This window comes from Lactuca serriola, chromosome 6 (genome assembly GCF_051521515.1).
Source record: "Lactuca serriola cultivar US96UC23 chromosome 6, Lser_US96UC23_V15, whole genome shotgun sequence".
NCBI classification, from domain to species: domain Eukaryota; kingdom Viridiplantae; phylum Streptophyta; class Magnoliopsida; order Asterales; family Asteraceae; genus Lactuca; species Lactuca serriola.
This window is the reverse complement of record NC_136413.1, coordinates 185,177,883-185,197,962: the sequence shown is the minus strand read 5'-3', so window position 1 is coordinate 185,197,962 and position 20,080 is coordinate 185,177,883. Positions and strand designations below refer to the sequence as shown.

Below are 20,080 nucleotides of genomic sequence, written 5' to 3'. Positions count from 1 at the left end.
GTCTTAAGTAAATGGTTAAAGTTAGGTAAAAAGGGTGAAAATGAGGTTAAGCTCTCATTAGGGGTGTAAACGAGTCGAGTCGAGCCGAGTATTGCTAATCTCAAAGCTCGACTCGCCAAAAATACTCGAGCTCGAAGCTCGACTCGAACTCGCCTCAAGCCTAGGATGGAAGCTCAGACTCGGCTCATGAAATACTCGATACTATCGAGCTCGGCTCGCGAGTTCGGTTCGGCTCAACAAAAATTTAAAAAAAAAAAAAAAAAGAAGAAGAAGTTAAAATCATCTCAAATTAAAAACATTTCACATGCTTTTACTTTCTTCAAAATAACAAAAAAAAAAATCACAATAAACCATCTAATGTCAATATAGCATCAACCATCTATGTGATTGGAGTTTTCATACATCCAAAATACGAAAATGAAACATTCTCAAAAGTTTTGAAGTGCAACTTAATTTGTTACTCTGTAATCGGCACATGAAAGCTAAAAGTGTTGAAATATTTTAATAATTTAAAAGTATATAAAGGTAAAAATTTAATTTTATAAATACTCAATTAAGCTCGCGAGCTTACTGAGCCGGGTATTTTACTACTCGAGCTCGGCTCGATAAGGTACTCGAGTAGCTTGAGCTCGAGCTCGACTCGATTAAAGTCGAGTCGGTTTCGAGTATTTTCCGAGTCGGGCTCGAGTTTCTCGTGAGCTGTCTCGTCTCATTTACACCCCTAGCTCTCATGTATGGAACTCATAACTCAATAACTCTCTAGATTTGGGACAATGGGCCACAAAGGAACCTCAAGGACCCATAAAGTTGCCAACTTTAAGGAATCCCAACACTCAAACCACCTCAAACATGGAGGAAATGGACAAAACCTAGGATCTAGCATGCTTGAACACTAAATGTAGAAGCTTGAGGACTTACAAGGGTCTAGAAGCTACACAAGATGATGAGGAAGAGATTTTCTTGCTGGAACAATGCACCAAAACACCTTCTTCTTCTTTAAAGGACTAAAACCACCATAAAAAAACTCATAAGGTCAACAATGGAGGGTAGGGATTTATCTAAGTTGAAAGGGAGGTGATGGAGGTTGAGGCTATGGAAACCCTAGTCATCATATTCCTTAAATAAGGCACAAAACCCATAAAATTATGTTTTTACACACTGTGGCCACCGTGTTGTGGCCAAACTCTTGTCATGTCATGGTGCACACATATGATGTGCATTCCCTTTGGTCATGACCACGTCGTAGTGTATCATTCACCACGACGTGGCCATCACAAAATCCCCATTTTAAAATTTTTAATCATTAAAAATATAATTGAATTATTTACCTGGAATAGGTGTTACAAAAACAGTTGAAGTTTAAGAATACCAAATGTAAGCAAAACAATAACCAAAATATTTCCAAGATATGTAACATCCTAAATTTTCACAATAAATTTTTCTTTTTTAAATAAAAAAACTCATTCTTCATATAATCATAATCCAACATTCAAATCTGAATAAAAATAATATCATCTAAATTATTGAACTCTTGAATTTGGTTTATGGATATTACATCATCAAAATTGAATACAGATACATATATAGCCTTTGCGCTCAGCCATTTCAGACTAAGTAGTATATACTCCTTTGGTTGTTTTGGGTCATTTGAACTTTATGTTTACTTATGATGTATTCTTAATTTTAGAGTTTTGATTCGAGTAAATAAATTGTTATCTCTTACTCAAAATGCAACATCAAATATTCACTAAGTATTTTATTGCTAACTTATTATGAATTGTGTTCAAATTGAAGACTTGTGAGTTGTTTAGAAGATACCGAAGATAATTTGAAGGTTTGGGCTTGTGATATTGTATTTGAATATGTGATAATTATTAAATTGATTATCATATCACGTTTTATCCGACACTTATTATCTTTGGTATTTTGGGACATAGTTCCGTACAAAAATGCTTTGAAGTATTTTAAACGTATCAGGATCACATTTTCCACATAAACTGAGATAATAATAATAAAAAATAAAAAAAAAAATTGTTATATAGAATCAATGATTTTATATTTTATAATCAACTTTAAAACTATACTAGTGAGCTGTATGAGAGAGAGAGAGAGAGAGAGAGAGAGAGAGAGAGAGAGAGAGAGAGAGAGAGAGAGAGAGAGATGTCAAATTGTTTGTAAGTAAGAAGAAAATGAAAGAGGTATTGGTTCAGTGCATATAATTTTCTTAGAGTTAATTTAAACTAATAAAAATTCAAACAAAGTTTATTTTAGTTGTATCACATGGGTCAGCAAAACTATAACGATTGTCATATTTAAGGATGAAATCATTTAAAAAATATTTTGTATTGTAACCGACCTGTTTATGTAAGCCACGTAGACCATTTATATAATCAACTCTAATTAATATGATATTAAGTTTATGATAGTCAATTTGATAAAATCATATTATTTATTATGTTTCATATAAGAAAACTACTATAACGTGTCACTCTTATTACATTTATGTATCTACCTAATATATGTAACTGACAAACTAATATAAAAATAAAATTTTGCATTCTGAATTCGACCTAGTTTTTCAATTAATTTGATAGTGATGGTCAAGCCAAAAGTGACTTTCACGATGTAGGTTTTGAGCATATCTTGTTCCCTTTCTTGTTCTTTATCTGCTTAACTTTCAATTTCTTAATGATATTTATTGGACCGGTTTTGTATGATGATCGCATGGTCACTAAACAAGAGACCATCTTCAGGAATTAGGTCATCATATATATATATGAGCACCAAATCAATATCACTTTAAAACTAGAAACATGAATACATGATAATATCAATTTATGTTAGTTTTGATTACTTTATGATCTATCTATCATGTTACCTATCACGTAATATGAATATATGATACGTATATATAACTAATGACATAATTTATTTTTTCTATGTTTAATATCTGATAAGTCAACAAAAAACTAACGATAACCAGACCAACATGTTTACATTATTTGAATTCATTAAGAAAATATAAGGTTTCGTTTTTATGAACTAAGATGAAAAACATTACCTGTTTTAATAAAGAAAAAAGGCAAAAAGGTTGTCATACAACTATGTCATTATTAAACACATATATTCTTAGTTTCTTGGTTCGAAGATATGGATAGCAACGTGCATGTATATGATAAAAAAGGAAAGGCACTAAAAAGTGGTAAGACAATGGAGGTAGGGGAGAGTTTGAACTATGAAGATATGCCCAATCTCCATTTGACAGAATAACAATTTTCTTGTTAAAAAGTTTTTTTGGTATATCTCGTAATAAATCACACAAAGCCAATCTCCATATGGGTCATCAAGATATTTTTCTGGCACAGCTGACATATTTGACAAGTGATTTCATTTGTTAGATCATCCCCAAAACCCTACATGATATTAGTTTTTTAATTAGGTTATATATATATATATATATATATATATATATATATATATATATATATATATATATATATATATATATATATATATATATATATATATATATATATATATATATAAAAGTTATTCGATTCAAAATAATTATTGTGTTATTGTATGCATAAATGTAGGCCAATCATTTTACTTATTTTAAAATAATGATTAATACATATTATTAAATTAAAGATAAATGGAAAATATCATCTAATTTCATTCTAAGGGTATTTTAGACAATTGAGATAAATTTAAAAAAAGAAAATTCCATATTTTTTGGGATAATAAACTCTCTTGATTTTAAAATTCTAATTTTTTAATTACTTTAATTTTAATTATATCGTAATTTTTATAATTAAACTCGATTTTATTCTGTCAGAATGACATTCTTTTTATAATGATATTCTATGAAAATGCAAACCATAAACTAATAAAGAGACTTACTTCTCGCAGAATAAACAAATTTTTAGATACAAGTTAAATTTTTTCTATCACATCCTTGAAAAAATAAAAAAACTTTATATTTTATTCTATAATAATGAAACACTCCCTAATAACAAACAAATATAATATGTAGATTATTCTATTGGAATATACTATTACATATACTCTTATCATTCTATTATAGATTAATATAACAGAATATGACAATGAGTAGTGCATTTTTCTGGAAGATCGCTGACCATTGAGGATTGTTCATGTCTATCCCACACGCATTCAAACAACCTTCCGGTCATTGATCATCATGTACTTCATTCATTCTATGAGAATACTTGTCATGAAAATGAATTATGTAAGAATAAAACTATGTGAGAATGCTTTTATACGATAAAAATAAAACAAATTTTAGTAATTCTAGAAGAACTCATACAACATGATAAAATCAAGTAACACAAATAACGAACTTATAAATTATTTTTGTGTTCTTCAAGAATTTGAACATCAAGTTCTCTTTCAGACATTTCTACAAACACCTAGTGTGCAATATTGTCATAGAATTATTTTTGTGTTCTTTAAGATTTTTACAAACCCTTTCCATATATCACTACATAATCGTAAATTCTTTAATAGAAAATTGAAAACAAACGTTGTTGATGATGTGATCATCTATTCATCACCAAACTACCTTAAGAAACAAACACAATCAACAGATATACAATTCAATTCAAGCAAGTGATTAACAAACAACAATCAGAAATCAAAGTTTGATTAATGATTACCTGTGAATTTGTGATAGTAATCGATCAGAATTTCAAAATTATCTTTCAGGCCCTAATATTCCATTAACCATCGACGTAGCCTCGATCTGTCTCTCTTCCGCTTCGACTCCTTTCTCAGCTGACTCAATTCCTTCCTTCGCGATCTCCAACGCTTCTTCCTCTGCCTTCTTTAGCTTCTTCCAACTCGTCGAGTTGCTCTATAAAAATGAATAAATTATAATTAAATGTGTATCAGGAACCAGACGTTATAGACGTATTCCTAGAGAGTATGTTAACAAGTCCCTTAGGCTGGTAAATACCAACGTTAGCTTGGGGTAGCTGGGTTGTTTTAGCTTAGATCTAGACACACATTTGGTCGGGATGGCTTCGATATCCGTTGGTGCGATAGAGCCGTTCTACACAGACAGATTTTACTACGGTAACCATTCGACTCTCCCGCTTTATATTTAAAATTCCCTTTTATTAGGGGCGGTTTTGTTCCTCATATCTCCTACGTTTCAACCGTCCAGACAACAATATGTGTTTAATCTTCTCCTACCATTTTCAATACAAGATCTATAATGACATATATGCGATCAGGTAGCGGTTGGACATCGGTAGAGTTTGAGTCTCTTCAGTTATGGTTTGTGTTTATGCCTGAGCACGGAGTGTAATTTCTGAAGAAAAGGGATATCTTCTATCAACCGTCGATGGGGAAGGTTGGAGTCCATGTGTCGATTTTCGAAGCGGGACTTCGACTTCCAATATCGGATTTCTTTGATGAGTTTATGCACGAGTATGGCTTCGCTATGGATGACCTTACTCCTAATACTGTTAATAAGATTGTTGGGTTCGAGTTGTCTTGTCGAGCCTTGGGTGTACTTCCTCAACTCTGGCCTTCCAGTTTTTCTATAACTCATCCACCCAGTCTGGTATACATACTTTCTCTTAGCGGCGGAATACTCATGCATTTATTGTTAACCAGAGGGATCCTCGAAAGAACTGGCATGATCAATGTTTGTGAGTTAACAGCGACCTGATTGGTCATGGCTATCCTCGTGTAACCATTGTTGGGTTTTAGTTCAAAAATATTTTCATAAACAATAAAAATATGGCAAATGGAAGACTTATGATTTTCGAAATAACATAAACATTTTATACCCACCATGAATCTTCTTGCAAGTTAAAGAAAGATTTAAACACCAACCAAAGAAAGGATGAAGAAATAACAACCTTTCTTGTTCTTTGGGTCCTCTTGGGAGGCTTGGAAGTTGATGAAAAATGTGGAACCTTTGAGACACCAACATGAAGCCAAGTTGATGTAGATGCTAGTCCATAAACTCTTGCACTCTTAAGATTGAAGTTTATAACCAAAGTATGAACTTCAATAGAGTATAAATGCAACTGATCTTCAAGTGTTCTTAACAAAACAAGAGAGAATGAGGGAGAACTTAGGAATTTCGAAATTTGCATGTAAAAATGGACGCACAACATGAAAGCATCTAAGCTAGTTAAAGTGAAGACTTAATCTAAAGGTCCTTAACCATTAATCCCTTTAGACAAGCTTGTCCACCCATGCTTTCTCCCATACCTATTACTTTTGAATAAATTAACATGAAAGCCATACTCTTGTCTTTTGACTCTTCTTTTATAAAAATAACAAAAGGAAGAAGACAAAAGCTTTATATTTTATTAACCAAGTTTATAAAATATAAACTTTAACTTTTTTGGTAAAAAAAAAAAAGAATTTATCTGGTCCAAAATGTTGTGCATAACTTATTAATTCATACCATATGAATTATATATAATGTTACTTGCTAATGAAAATTATTATTTCCTAAAAATAAATAATTTCTAATTTAATTATAGGAGTTTATGGAATATTTATTAAAATCAATTTCTAATAAATAATCAATTATATCAAATTGTTGTTAGTGTGACTCATTAGTATCATATGTTAATTAACAATATCACGTTAATATGATTTTTGATCATACTAGATCTTTCAATATCCTACTTGCGCATGATTCATATTAGACTGATATAGACGGTGGTGAATGTCTAGCAACATTTCACTGCCCCCATAAACATACGACTTAGTGCCATTCTATCAATGCCCAATTCCTAGAAGCCCAAGGCTACAATTGGTGTATAAGGTAAGTTTATCGGTTATCCCTTTGCTATAGACATCATGTTGAACATGAGATACGGATCACAATCAATCTCATTAGTTGTTCAACTTTTGGTGAGGCGCCTTAGATGTCTAACTCTCAACACATAAGAGGAACAAATCTCATCTTGACTGCATAAGCCTCTTGCGTAGTTCACATCATACTTTAAAATGGCTTTTATAAATGTTCGATTAAGGAACAACATTTGACCATATCAAAACATAGTACTCCCTACACTTAAGTCTCACTATGTATCTCAGGTGTTTAGGATTCAAAGATAGTACCTTTTAATCAAGTATCATTCATGATAGCAATCCATTAGATGATCTTGATGCGGGTCAGTTCAATACTAGCTCTCTGATAAGAACAAAAATGAAACTTCCAGATCTATTTGACAGACGACACCACTTCATGCAAGGGCGTGGTAACGAAAATTCCACATCCTTCAACTTTATATTAAAAAGTTAAAAGTTTCATATAAGTTTACATGATAATAAACCAAACGATCAGTACCGATTACTGTTTTTAAGTGATTTGTATGCGGATATGTTTCAGTACTCCATGTTGTAACCGTTACACCGATGCTAACATAGACTTGCTATTAATGGACATAACCATATATGTTTATCTAGTTTGTGTAAGAAGTATAAATTTTTTAACAACATAATTATATTAAATAAGCAAGAGGCTAGAAGAAAAACTATACAAGGAAATAGTCGTATTTGGGTTTCGTAACCAACAAACTGAATTTGTTTTAAGCTTACACTTCCTCTGACACAAGTATATAACTAATACGACTGAGCAACAACTCTATCAAAAATTGTACCCATGCGAAGATTTTTAGATCCAAAAACACAAGGTTGTGAAAAGTCCAAATAGTATTTATAGTTGTAAGAACAAATGCATCGTAACATTGATGTTGAACAACTTCAAGGCCCAAACAATACATCAAGTGAAGCCATTCTCTAATCGAAAGAGCTTAAGGGATATCAATATCCAACTACCCATCAATCTTCCTCAAAATGACATAGGCCATAGAGCAAAAAATGAATATACGGTCAATCGACCCCACATGATTAGACAAGCTAAGATTCGCATTCAATGATTATTTTCACCCTCCATTGATCATATACACATTAATAAGTTTAACTAGTAGGTGGTGGGTACTATCGGTATCTATATACAAATCTTAGTGGTTGTTTGGTAAATCGTGATAAATGGATACAACCTCTTAATGGTTAAGAGAATGTAATGTTGATTAGTCGTTCATATGCAGTTTCAAGGCTTTTAATTCGTCCAGATGTTGTTTAGAGGTTGTACCAAAAGCCCTCGATGTTGACTGGTTCCTAGGTGATTTATGAATGGTTCCATTCAAATGTTACGAAAACATCCCCTTAGATCTTTATGGGACTTTTGGACAAAGCTATGGTCAAAAACATCATATTTAGTCGTATTATTATGTCATGCTTAGGTCTTATCCGAACCGCCATTAAATCGTACAATTTCGTATGTGTGAACTTTTGCTTAAGTTTGACCATGACGAGAAGTTCACCTTAGAATTACAATATGGTTAGGTTTCCCATCATGTAAATTATACATAGATTATTCCAAGATAATAATATTAAAATTTAAGGTGTTGATAATACTTGTATTATTCTGATTTTACATATTATTTGTGTTACAAATATATTGCATGCATATAAAATATATGTTGCCATGTTTTTTTTTTAATTTTATAAAATCAACTTTAAAATAAATATAATGTTGGCGATATTAGTGTTATTACATATTTTAGTGTAATTATTATTAATAATGAGATTAGCCGAGCTTTATTTACTAACCGAACTTGAAGGTGCGGGGGTGCACACTCGGTATAATAAATGTGAACTCGGGAATACGGGGGTCCGGGGGCAGCGCCCCTAGGTGTAGGGTTTCAAGGGGCTGGAGCCCCGTGGCGGTGTCCAGGGACAACACCCCAAAACCTAAATGGATTTCTATAACAAGTTAAGCTTCAACCACGCATTTCCCGCCAATTATAAAGTGATGACATCACTATGATGTCAGAATCGGTTATGTCTTATAACCATATATCCAATCACTTGTTTTGGTGCCAAATTTACATGTAACTACCACCAACTACTTTTCTCTCTGGTATAAGAACTTTTATCTGGTTTTAGAAAAGGGTTGGAACATTCATACACTCAAAATTACATTATAATTTCTCTATCTCTAAAGAAAACAAAAGAGCAAGGTATATATTTTCCGTGTTTCGAATTTGAAAGTAATCTGATTTCCAAATTGCATCTCTTGGATTATCCCAAACCAGATTTCGTGATACCTCAAACATAAGAGTCGAAACCATAGATTTTAGATAGTGATTGCAATCACGATCCTAAAAATGATCTAAGTTAATTGATATTCTAAGACCCTAAAATCTAACATATAAATTCGTTGAAAACAATTTTAAAATGAATAAGATCTAAAACTAATTTTATACTTTACCAAAATTTTAACAAATAAAGTGTTTTAGTTAAAAACTCGATCTTGATGCTTTAACTAATTTTGCAAACAATCACATAAAAAACATACATTAAAACAATGTATAGTTATAATAATGATGAAAATAAATAAGACAATGTCGAGCCCAATCCTAAAATGAATCCATAAGCCATGATGAATAAATTTAATCAAACCTAAGACAAAATTAAAATTTCAAAAAAATAGACTTTTCCATAAAAGAATTGAATAAAAATAATTGTCACAGCACCCGTGGAAGCGCGACATCTATAGTTATATTGTCGCCGTCTACCGTTGTGTGTTGTCATTGTCATCGGGGCATCACTGTCAACCACTCCATAACACTAATGTCCAAAAACAAGGGATGGGGTGTTGTTACTAGACCGAATGGGCTAGGAAGGGTGTCACATGGGCTTAATCTGGTTGGGTTGATGCTTGGTGGGACTCGTATGTCATGTTGCCCCGACTTGGTTGCTTCCTTGGGCCGATGAATGGGTTTTTGAAGCTATCAATGTTATTTGGTCGAGGTAGTAAAGGCCTGCCATTTGGTCCAATGTCTTCTAGGCATGGACGGACGTAGAAATTCATACTAGGTGTTGTCGAGTTGAAGTAGACGTTGTCGGTGCATAAAAAATAGATAAAAAAAATCGAAAAATAAAAAAAAATTCCAATGCGTAGAGAAAAAATAGGTATTGCCGGTGCAACACCGGGCATAGATCCGCCAGTGTTTCTAGGGGATCTGTCTTTTCCGTTTTTGTCATTTCAATAGTTTTACAATTACAATAAAAATAACGTTACAAAAAAAAAAAAAAAAAAAGTTAGTTAAACATGTCTATATTACAGCATAGACGCCAAAAAGGCCAACCAAAATACATATATTCAACCAAAAAATATCCATAGCAATTTCAACAACCAAAACGAGTAAAATTTTGCAAGAATAATACATGTAAAAAATATCATTTTATGAGAACAAGTTTAATTATTTTATTATTAATTTACACATGCGATTAATAACAATAAGAAGACATTGCTATAAAGAAAAATTACTTAAAAGCTTTAAATCGTTTAGGAAAATCCAAATCTCAAAATTAAACTATTTTGATTATCACCATTAATACGAAGAGCAAAATAAAAAATAATCAAATTATTTTATATAATATGGTCAAATGGACTAAAATTAGTTTTGATCCATGTGATTTGCTGAAAATATAAGATTCAAAAAGTTTTCATCTACATCGTTAGTCCATAATCATATTTTTTTTTCTTAGATTTGATCTTTGTCAAATATGAAATAACAGTTATACATTCGATATCCTTTTAACATTTTTTTTTCAAACTCATCCCACCACATTCCACTTTTCAATAGTCTTTTTCTCTCTCTCTCTCCCCCAACATAACCATCAACAAAAATCTCAAATTTAGAAACTTTTTAAACTTTATCTACCGGTTTCATAGACGATAGATATTAAATTTACAGTATATTCTTATTTTTATACGATTTAACAGCTAAATTGAATAGAATAACCAAAAATTGATTAAACTGAATTATTTGACTAGGTTACTGTTAATTTAGCAATGTTAAAAACCGATTAAACCAAACAAATAAACTAAAACCCGATTATACCGAATCGAATATCATACCACTAATCACTACCTCAATCATGTGAAACTACTTATTTATTTATTTATTTATTTTAAAGCTTAGATGGGTTGTATATATGTGAAACTTGGTTTTTTTGTTTTTATTTTAATATTTGTGAACCCCATTTATATTAAAATTTATAATTTTATATTCCTTATGAATAGATATAAATATTAGTATTTTTTTAAAAATTTTACATCATTCATGTATACATGAGCAAAAAGCCTATTATATTGAGAAATAGATCACTCAATATCGTCGCTTGACCTCGTATACGAGCCATCTATTTTTTAATCAATTTAGATTTTTCTTTTGTAATCATTGTGACTTATATTTGACTATTTGAGTGAGTTCTATTTATACAGTTCAATTTTGTTGTCGTTTTAAACTTAAAGCGGACAAAATCTTTATTTAATCAGAATAAACTAAAAATGTTTAGGTATACTATATTAACATAAAGTATTAATAAAAGAAACAAAAGAGCTGGTTTGCCCGAGAGGTTAAGGGGGAAGACTTAAGATCTTCTGCACATAAGTGCGCATGGGTTCGAACCCCATAGCCAGCATTATTATTTTTATTTTTATTCTCTGAAAAAATATATATAAATAAAATCGTGATTTATTTTTTTAGAAACATTAATTGCATACCTGATTCTCTTTCAGAAAAAAAATCTTAATACAATTGAATATTACGAGAAACTAAAAATAAAATAAAAATTCACATTCAATGCAAACGATATTTCTTATATTTGTGTGTTTCGTTTTCAAATTTTATTTAACCATTTTAAATCTTTTTTTTTTATTTTTTTATTTTCAAATCTCAACGATGATGTGAAGAGAACGCGAGGAGGAGTGACTGAGTGGTGTATGGGACCTTGTTTAGAATCCGGTCAACTCTGGCCGTCTAAGCAATTCATTCCCACCATGACGATGCTGTCACTTTACGAATCATATGAGTGTCAATTCATAGACTCTCTATCTTTGAAATATATTGCAACTTCTATAAGTCGAAAAATATGTAATAGACTAATAGTACAAGTACTTACGTGCATATTTTTAGTACAATAATATGCTACTTTTGATATAGAGAATATATAAAAGAAGACACAACATACTCTATCGTATTATTGACTTCATCATGCATGGCAGCATGAGGTTCCATTTTGATTAAAATATTTAGAATTTATTGTTGATTCTCCTTGATTATCTAGTCTTCATATCAGCTTATAATCAAGGAATTATTAGTTTATCCATTTAACAAATGAGGTATAGGAATTATTGGTTTATCCAATATCCATCTAACAAATGATTATTTAGGTTATTATTAAAACTATTAAACTATTTATTGTTGTTCTTGTTGTTTTTATTAGAGTAAATTACAAGTTTATTCCTATTTCTATAAAGAAACTCAACAACATTTTCCCAACATAGTCGGTTCTTTTATTAATAGAAGAACCAGACTGTTTTCATCCTACTTACAACATAAAATCTCATTACACATAATCTATTCTACTCTCAAATCTATTCTACACTCAATAAATAATTTACGATCAAGAACAATGCAATGAAACAAAACCCTATAACTGAAACCCTAAAGTTTACGGTTGAAACAAGAGAGATAGTATGAGAGCTCTTGAGAAGTGTGTGTGAATAATGACCTTGAATGACAAAAATGAACACAGCTCCCAGATATATAGCCGGGTCAAGTTGTAACCCATAGATCAATTGGATATGCGTGTCCCTGCTTAATACTTTCATAAAAGTGAGAAGCAGCCCACAATTATCTGCACATATACAAAACATACCCATATACCAAATACTACTAAAAACAATCTTAAGTAATTACCAAAACAACCCATACACTTACAAAAAATAATCACAACTTTATTAGAAGAAGAATGTTAAGTTGTACACTTTTATTTGAGATATTTTAACATCACCCCACAAACTTAACATCGAAAAATTAGTCATTTTTAAAGGCAAGTTTTCAGAAAAATCCTAATGTTTTGGCATAATTTGCGAAATAGTCATAGATTATTATTGTTTTACGAAAAAAATCTTAAAAATAGTAAAAGATTGCATTCTGGCACTTTTTTCCCGTTTCAGCCGGTACCAAATTAATTTGAGACTATTTCGTAAACCGGTCCAAAATATTTGGACTATTTAGCAAAGTGAGCCAAAATACTAAAACTAGTCTGTAAAAACCTTTATTTTTATTTTTATTATTAAATTTATTATTTTATTGAAAACTCAAACAAATATATTATTTTTAAATTTGTTATTATTAATATTATTAAATAAATACGTATAAATATTTTATATATATATATATATGTATTTATACATAAAAAATACGTATAAGTATAATATATACATATAAAACATGTATTTATATACTTTTATACCTTAAAAACGTATTTAAAGTTCTTTTTTCATTGAAATGTATTTATGCATTATTAAGAAAAGAACTGAATTATGATAGAATATATATATATATATATATATATATATATATATATATATATATATATATATATAACGAACAGACTTGGTCATGCTTAAGTATGTTGGACTAGAAATGTATGGTAGATAGACAACCATACCCATCATGCCTAAGTATGGTGGACAGACAGCCATACTAAGACTGCTTAACTATGGTGGACAGACGAGTATACTCAACATGCCTAGCCGACACGATCTATACAAAAGATTTGATCAAATAAAGTAACTAAAAGTACGTCTCTTTAGTAAAGAGAATATCAGAGATCGATCTTCAAAACACTTAAGGTCAGGAGTGTCTTCACATCAATCTTCATCACCATCTTCACACAAACCCACATAATCTCTATATCATCAAAAACTTATCTTTACATGCATGTATTCATATTGATTCCAAAAGACTCAATATGAATACATGCATGTAAAGATAAGTTTTTGATGATACGAAAACTATGTGGGCTTATGTGAAGATGATACGAAAATTATGTCGTTTTTCCATTATACTTAGGCATGCTAAGAATGTTCGTCTATCAACCATACATTTCTAGTCCACCGTACTTAAGCATGACTTGATATGTTCGTTATATTGATATATTATTTCATCATCCAATTCTTTTCTTAACAACGTATAAATACATTTAAATAACAAAGAACTTTAAAAATATTTAAAGATATAAAAATATATAAATAAATTTCTCATATGTATATTATATATATATATATATATATATATATATATATATATATATATATATATATATATATATATATGCTTAGGTTATTCTATTTAAACTAATTATTGTGTTATTGTATACATAACTGTGGGCCAATCATTTTATTTATTTTTGGATAGTGAATAATACATATTATTCAATTAAATATAATTAAAAAATACCTTCTATTTTCATTCTAAGGGTACTTTAGTCAATTAACATAAGTTTAAAAAATGAAAATTGCATATTTTAAGAAAAATGGATTCTATTAATTTTTAAATCTGATTGTATGTATGATAATTCTCCTAATTCGAAAATTCTGACGAAATATTTTTATCAACATATTAAAAAATAATAAATATGATTAAACCATACAAGAATACACATTCTGACATAATATATATTTTGATTTAATAAACTTCTTGAAGAATAACAAAATTTTGGATACAAGTTAAAAAAAATTCATTACATTCTTAGAAAAAGAAAAATCAAAATTATATACTATTTTATCAGAATGTTACACTTATTAATAACAAAAAGAACACAATATATAAATCATTCTTCCAGAATATACTATTACATTTATTTTTTTCATTATATTGTATACTATTCTGGTAGAATAATCCATTCTTTTTGGAAGATTGGTGGTCATTGTTTATCTTCATTCCATACAATGTTCATATTCACAATTCTATTCTGGCAGAATCAGAATTCAAGATTCCATTCCAGTAGAATGTTGTAAGCTTCATATGTACCATATTTTGCTTTGATATCTCTCGTTTCGTACCTACAAAAATAATAGTATTCAACACTTGATCATTAAAAATAATGGTAATCAACACTAATAAAACAATATAACAAATGTAAATTAATTTTCAATTTTTTTAAAAAAAGTGAAGGAAGAGAGTTGTTCACTTTGTTGCATCCCCCCTAATCCGAAGCTTGATGATCACTACATTATTTACAAAAAGTAACAATAAGAAAAAAATATCCAGAATCACATTCCATTCCGTTGTAATGCTCAATTCCATTCCCTCGTTGATTACTGCATACCAAAGGATTACATACCTATAAATATATTTTGCGGGCAACTTCAAATCATAGTTATGTATGAATTCTTCTTTTTTTCATGTTGCAATCCAAAATACAGGTGGTGAAAAGAATTATAAATCTTGCCAAAGATCAGATATGGGGATCAAGGAACTCGGTTAACTATAAACTGAAAGAGTTTTGTAATACTTACATTTACAGGATTCATTGAAGGACCTGTGTAGCTTGAACCAACAAGAATCACCACCATAGTTGCCATGGAAAGCATCCAATTCTTCAAGAACAAGCTATTAGGACCCTTGATGATGATCAAGAGAACAACAAAAGTGATAACGAAAGTCAAAACTCCTTCATCAATGGCTCCAGTATGCAAATCTACTTTTAGAGTAGGTCCTTCTAGCAGATGTTTGTACTCTAATGGCATCAACTCCAAAAGAGGCATCACACCACCAGCTGCACCAATCGCCTGTCAACAATTCAGAAACCAAACACTTTTTTTACATGTTTAACACCAATAATCAACAAATACTTATCCAATTTTGCACTATTCATAGTTGAATGTAACGATCTGTTTTTGTAATTTCAACTGTAACCTAACAATTTAGGGAATTGGAAACCCTTAATTCGTCAAAAATCACGACTATGAAAATTAATTTTTGGTTAAATTACCTGAGCAGGAAAGCAGACGGCGGTGGACATGAGTGTATCATCGTCGCCACCAGTACCGGCGATACTAAACGTAATTGTACCGATCGCATTGAAGCTAGCGCCACTGAAGGCATCGGCAATCAATCCAAACACGATGGAAGCCAGCCCTCCGGCACCCATCGAAATAAGAACAGAAGAGAAGACAGTGAGAAAACTGAAGGTTTACTGCCGCATGCGCCCTGTTGTGTTGTGCTGCGTCTGCTGACTACTGGTGTCGACGCAGCCTCTTCGAAGTCATCCAACACCGGTAATTGAATGAGGCGGTAATCGATGAAGGTGTATATAAGAAAAGAAATTAGGTTAAAACTGAATGCTAGCGTGATTACAGGGACTATTTGTGGAAGCTATTAATCAAATTACTAAAATACCCTTGTTTATTTATTTAATTATTTAAATATTTATTTAATTTTGATAGGCCCACAGTTATGTATACAATAACACAATACTTAGTTTAAACACCTGAACCTATATATATATATATATATATATATATATATATATATATATATATATATATATATATATATATATATATTGAAGGCAGTACAGGTTTAAAATATTAAAACATGCATATCGCATTCGTTTAAAGTCGGATTGACATACGGTTTTTTCCAGACTGTAGTTTAGAGTTTATACATGATTTTAGACTATAATTTGGTCAATTTTGAGTTTATATTGTAACATCCTGACTCACAGATATTTCTTTTATTTATTATTGGGATTTCATGAGTGACTCGACGAGTTGTGAGTCTAACTCGTCGAGTAGAGTTCGATTTGGTCACGTGGGTTAACGATCGACTCGGCGATTCAGAGAGCTGACTCGCCGAGTTGACGCTATGTGAGGAAACCCTAAATTCTCGGGAGACCTATTTAAAGGAACTTATGTCCTCATTTTCGCCTCACCAGCTACCCAACTCCCCTATGTGAAACCCTAATCGGCCATTGAGCTAAGAGAGAGTGTTTGAGCTAATATTTAAGTGTTTTGGTGTATCATTGGAAGGAAAGAAGTGAGATTCAAGCAAGGAACGAGGAAAGGCTGGGAGATCCAGTATTCATTCACTTGGAGCTCCTGTTGGAAGGTAAAAGTCATCACCATGTTCATCATGTTGATTAGATCTTGTTAATGAGGAACTTTTTTTTTTTGGGGGGGGGGGGGGGGGGTGGTTTCCATATTTTTCCTTGAGATTTGGTATGACTTGTGCTTGCCAAGCATTGAGACATCAGATCTGGACCTTGTGAGGTCCATATAGTCCAAAGGTCCCAACATTCTTCAGCCATAAAAGAGTTATTGTGCTTAAGCACCCTAGTTAGAGCTTGTATTGGCATTATGGAGCAAATATGACATGCATGAGCGTAAACATCGAAGTTTTACGTGACAATCGACCCTTGGGAGGATAGATCTAGATTTTGGAGTGGTAGATCTGCCTTAAAACGTCTGAATAAGAATATGACTTGAAGGACTCGGCGAGTCAAAGAGCTGACTCGACGAGTCGGATAGGGTTTTCCCTGATGAGTTTGGACATGGGTGACTCTGCGAGTTGATGAGACAACTCGACGAGTTGAGTTGGGTTTTCGCGATGTTGTGAGGAACAATGGGGACTTGGCGAGTCACATACATGCACTCGGCGAGTCAGGTCAACATGGACTGTTGACTTGAATATTGATTTATGTTGACTTTAGGGTTGGTCAGGACAGGGATGATGGGGACAATGGAGGGGTAAAATGGTCTTTTACTCATCCCAAGAGTTAGATAGAGAGAATAACATTTGGTTTATTTATAGTGTGAATAGAGTATTAATTAGAGATAATTATCCTATGTGTTAGGCGGAGGCTAGTTCGAGATTTGTGTACGAGGTTATTACTTGCTTCCTTACGAGGTGAGTCTTCTCACTATACTCACCATGAGTGGTATCTTTGTCCAACTGAGGTGCCTAATGTTCTTACTTGTGTATTGTGATATGTTGCATTATGTCTTGTGATTTATGTTGAGTATTATTATTATGATCTTACTGAGTTAGGATCGGAGGGTCCACCCGAGTTGTGGGACCGGAGGGTCTCCACTGAGACACATTGACCGGAGGGTCGTATTAAGTTAGCCTCGAGTGGCTAATGTGATGTGTGTGGTATTTTGGGGAACTCACTAAGCTTCGTGTTACCGTGTTATATGTTATGTGTTTCAGGTACCTCTTAGGATCACAGGAAGGCAGTGACTTAATTCTACACACTTATACGTGATTTTGTGGATGGTTCTAGGATAGTGACATTTTTATATGGACTGTGTTAAACACTTGAGACAATTATGTTTTTGAGAAATATTATTAGTTGAGCTGTATCAGACGCTAAATGGGGAAGATAACTCAAAGTTTCAATTTTGATCCCTGTTATTTTCACAGCTTGGCAGTTTTGGTCCATTTCCAGAAATTGTTACAAATAAAGGGGAGTATGATGCAGAATTATTAATTAGTCCCATGTCTTTCAGCAAAGTGACAATTTCAACCCTCATTTCGAAAAGTTTGCAAATGTAAGGGTTGGTGAACAGTTTTAGATTTTTTAATGTGCATATTTTTTCGTGAACATAAAATTATGGATTCCATCAAGTCTTAGCGGTTCGGAAAGTCGTTTTTCGCGATAACGTCAAATTTTTTCGACTCTTTCAGATTTCAAATTTAAATGTTTATTTCATTTTGTTGCAGGGGAGCATAGTATTTGTTTATCCATTCAAGATCATTCTCATGACCATTTGAAGGCTTTATAATCACAATTTTTACTTTAAATTGGGGGAGAATTTTGTATGGCCGTTCGAAATTGGATTGTGACTTTTCAAATTTGAAGATTTTTTATGAAACTTTTGGTAGTAATATGAAGGTAGATTTTATAGAAGAAGTTCTTCATCGATCTCATCTAAAGCTTTTACAGAAGTAGTTCTTCATCGAGCTCGTCTAAAACCTTGATATTTCTCTGACTTCTAGTATTTTCTCGATAAAGTGGTGCTACGAATCTTATATTTGGTTTGTTACATGATATTTTTTGGTGGCTTATATCATTAGCTTATTTGAATATCATTGTGATTTGGAGGGGGGGTTCTTCAAATACAAGAAGTGATTTTGTTTCTGAATTCTAAAATGGGTTGTTATGGTGGGTTTGGCTTTATTGAAGATCTTTGGGATTAGAAAATGAAGTTTAAAAACATTCCTTCAGTGCTTGGTTTATATATCTTAGAACCCGTTTTTGAAGACTATTGAAGAATCAAGATTCGTGGATCACTTTTGATATTCCTCGTCGCGAGATCTTTTCTTATTTGCTAGATGCTTGTTTTGGAAGTTAAAGCCTAGTCATCCATTCCATACTTTGAGGGGGAGAATGTAGGCTTCAAAGTACTCCATGGATTATAGCAATGGGCCCCCTTGATAAAGTTTAGGTTAAAATCCCAAGACTTGTCTTTTCCCTATAAATGGTCATGTATTATTCATAATTAGGGTTAAGAGACAGGCAAAATGTAGCCTCCAAACATTGTGAGGTTTCTTATGTAGAGTTAGATTCTTTAGTCTATTCTAAAAGTGTAATTTATTCCTCATGTTTTGAATAAATCGAGTGATCATTCGACATATCTTCTTAATTTTGTGTGTTCTTATTTTCCGCATCTTGTTAATCAAATCACAATTAGGGTTTTAATCCTAACACCATTCGATACCTATAACACAAAGAAAAGTGTTCATTAAAGTCAATTTTTGATGTATTCATAAGTGAATATAAAAATATTCATGTATGAATACAGTTACAGTATATTATTAAAATAATTTCAATATTAAACATAAAGTTAAAATATTCATATATGAATAAGCTATAAAAAAAGTAGACAAAATAACTTACTTGTTTGTTCGAAAGTCGCATCAAACGAGATAACATCACCAAATTCATCATAATATGCCTTCTTCATTTCATCAGCCCAAAACATAGAGTCTAAAACATCATATTGACAATTAAACTCAAATGAATAATTTGGATAGTGAGCTCGACGGTCATTCATTGTGTTTACTATCATTTAGACATCTTTATAACCTATAAACCTGTTGATATATCTCCTTAAATTTTTATAGTCAACTACTTTGGGCTTTACAAACTC

General features: G+C 31.6%; 1 protein-coding gene and 1 non-coding gene across 2 annotated transcripts; one reads left to right on the top strand and one right to left on the bottom strand.

Annotated features, from left to right (window-relative positions):
• Positions 1 to 4,717: 4,717 nt before the first annotated feature.
• LOC145060476 (aquaporin SIP1-1-like) lies at positions 4,718 to 16,077 on the bottom strand. The gene is made up of 3 exons (XM_079008132.1): positions 15,919 to 16,077; positions 15,443 to 15,715; positions 4,718 to 4,876 (listed from the first exon to the last, which is right to left on the bottom strand). The coding sequence occupies exons 1-3, from the start codon at positions 16,075 to 16,077 to the stop codon at positions 4,718 to 4,720; spliced, it is 591 nt and encodes a 196-aa protein (XP_078864258.1).
• TRNAL-UAA (transfer RNA leucine (anticodon UAA)) lies at positions 11,471 to 11,553 on the top strand. Its single transcript has one exon. It is a non-coding gene; the product is annotated as a tRNA-Leu (tRNA).
• Positions 16,078 to 20,080: the final 4,003 nt, after the last annotated feature.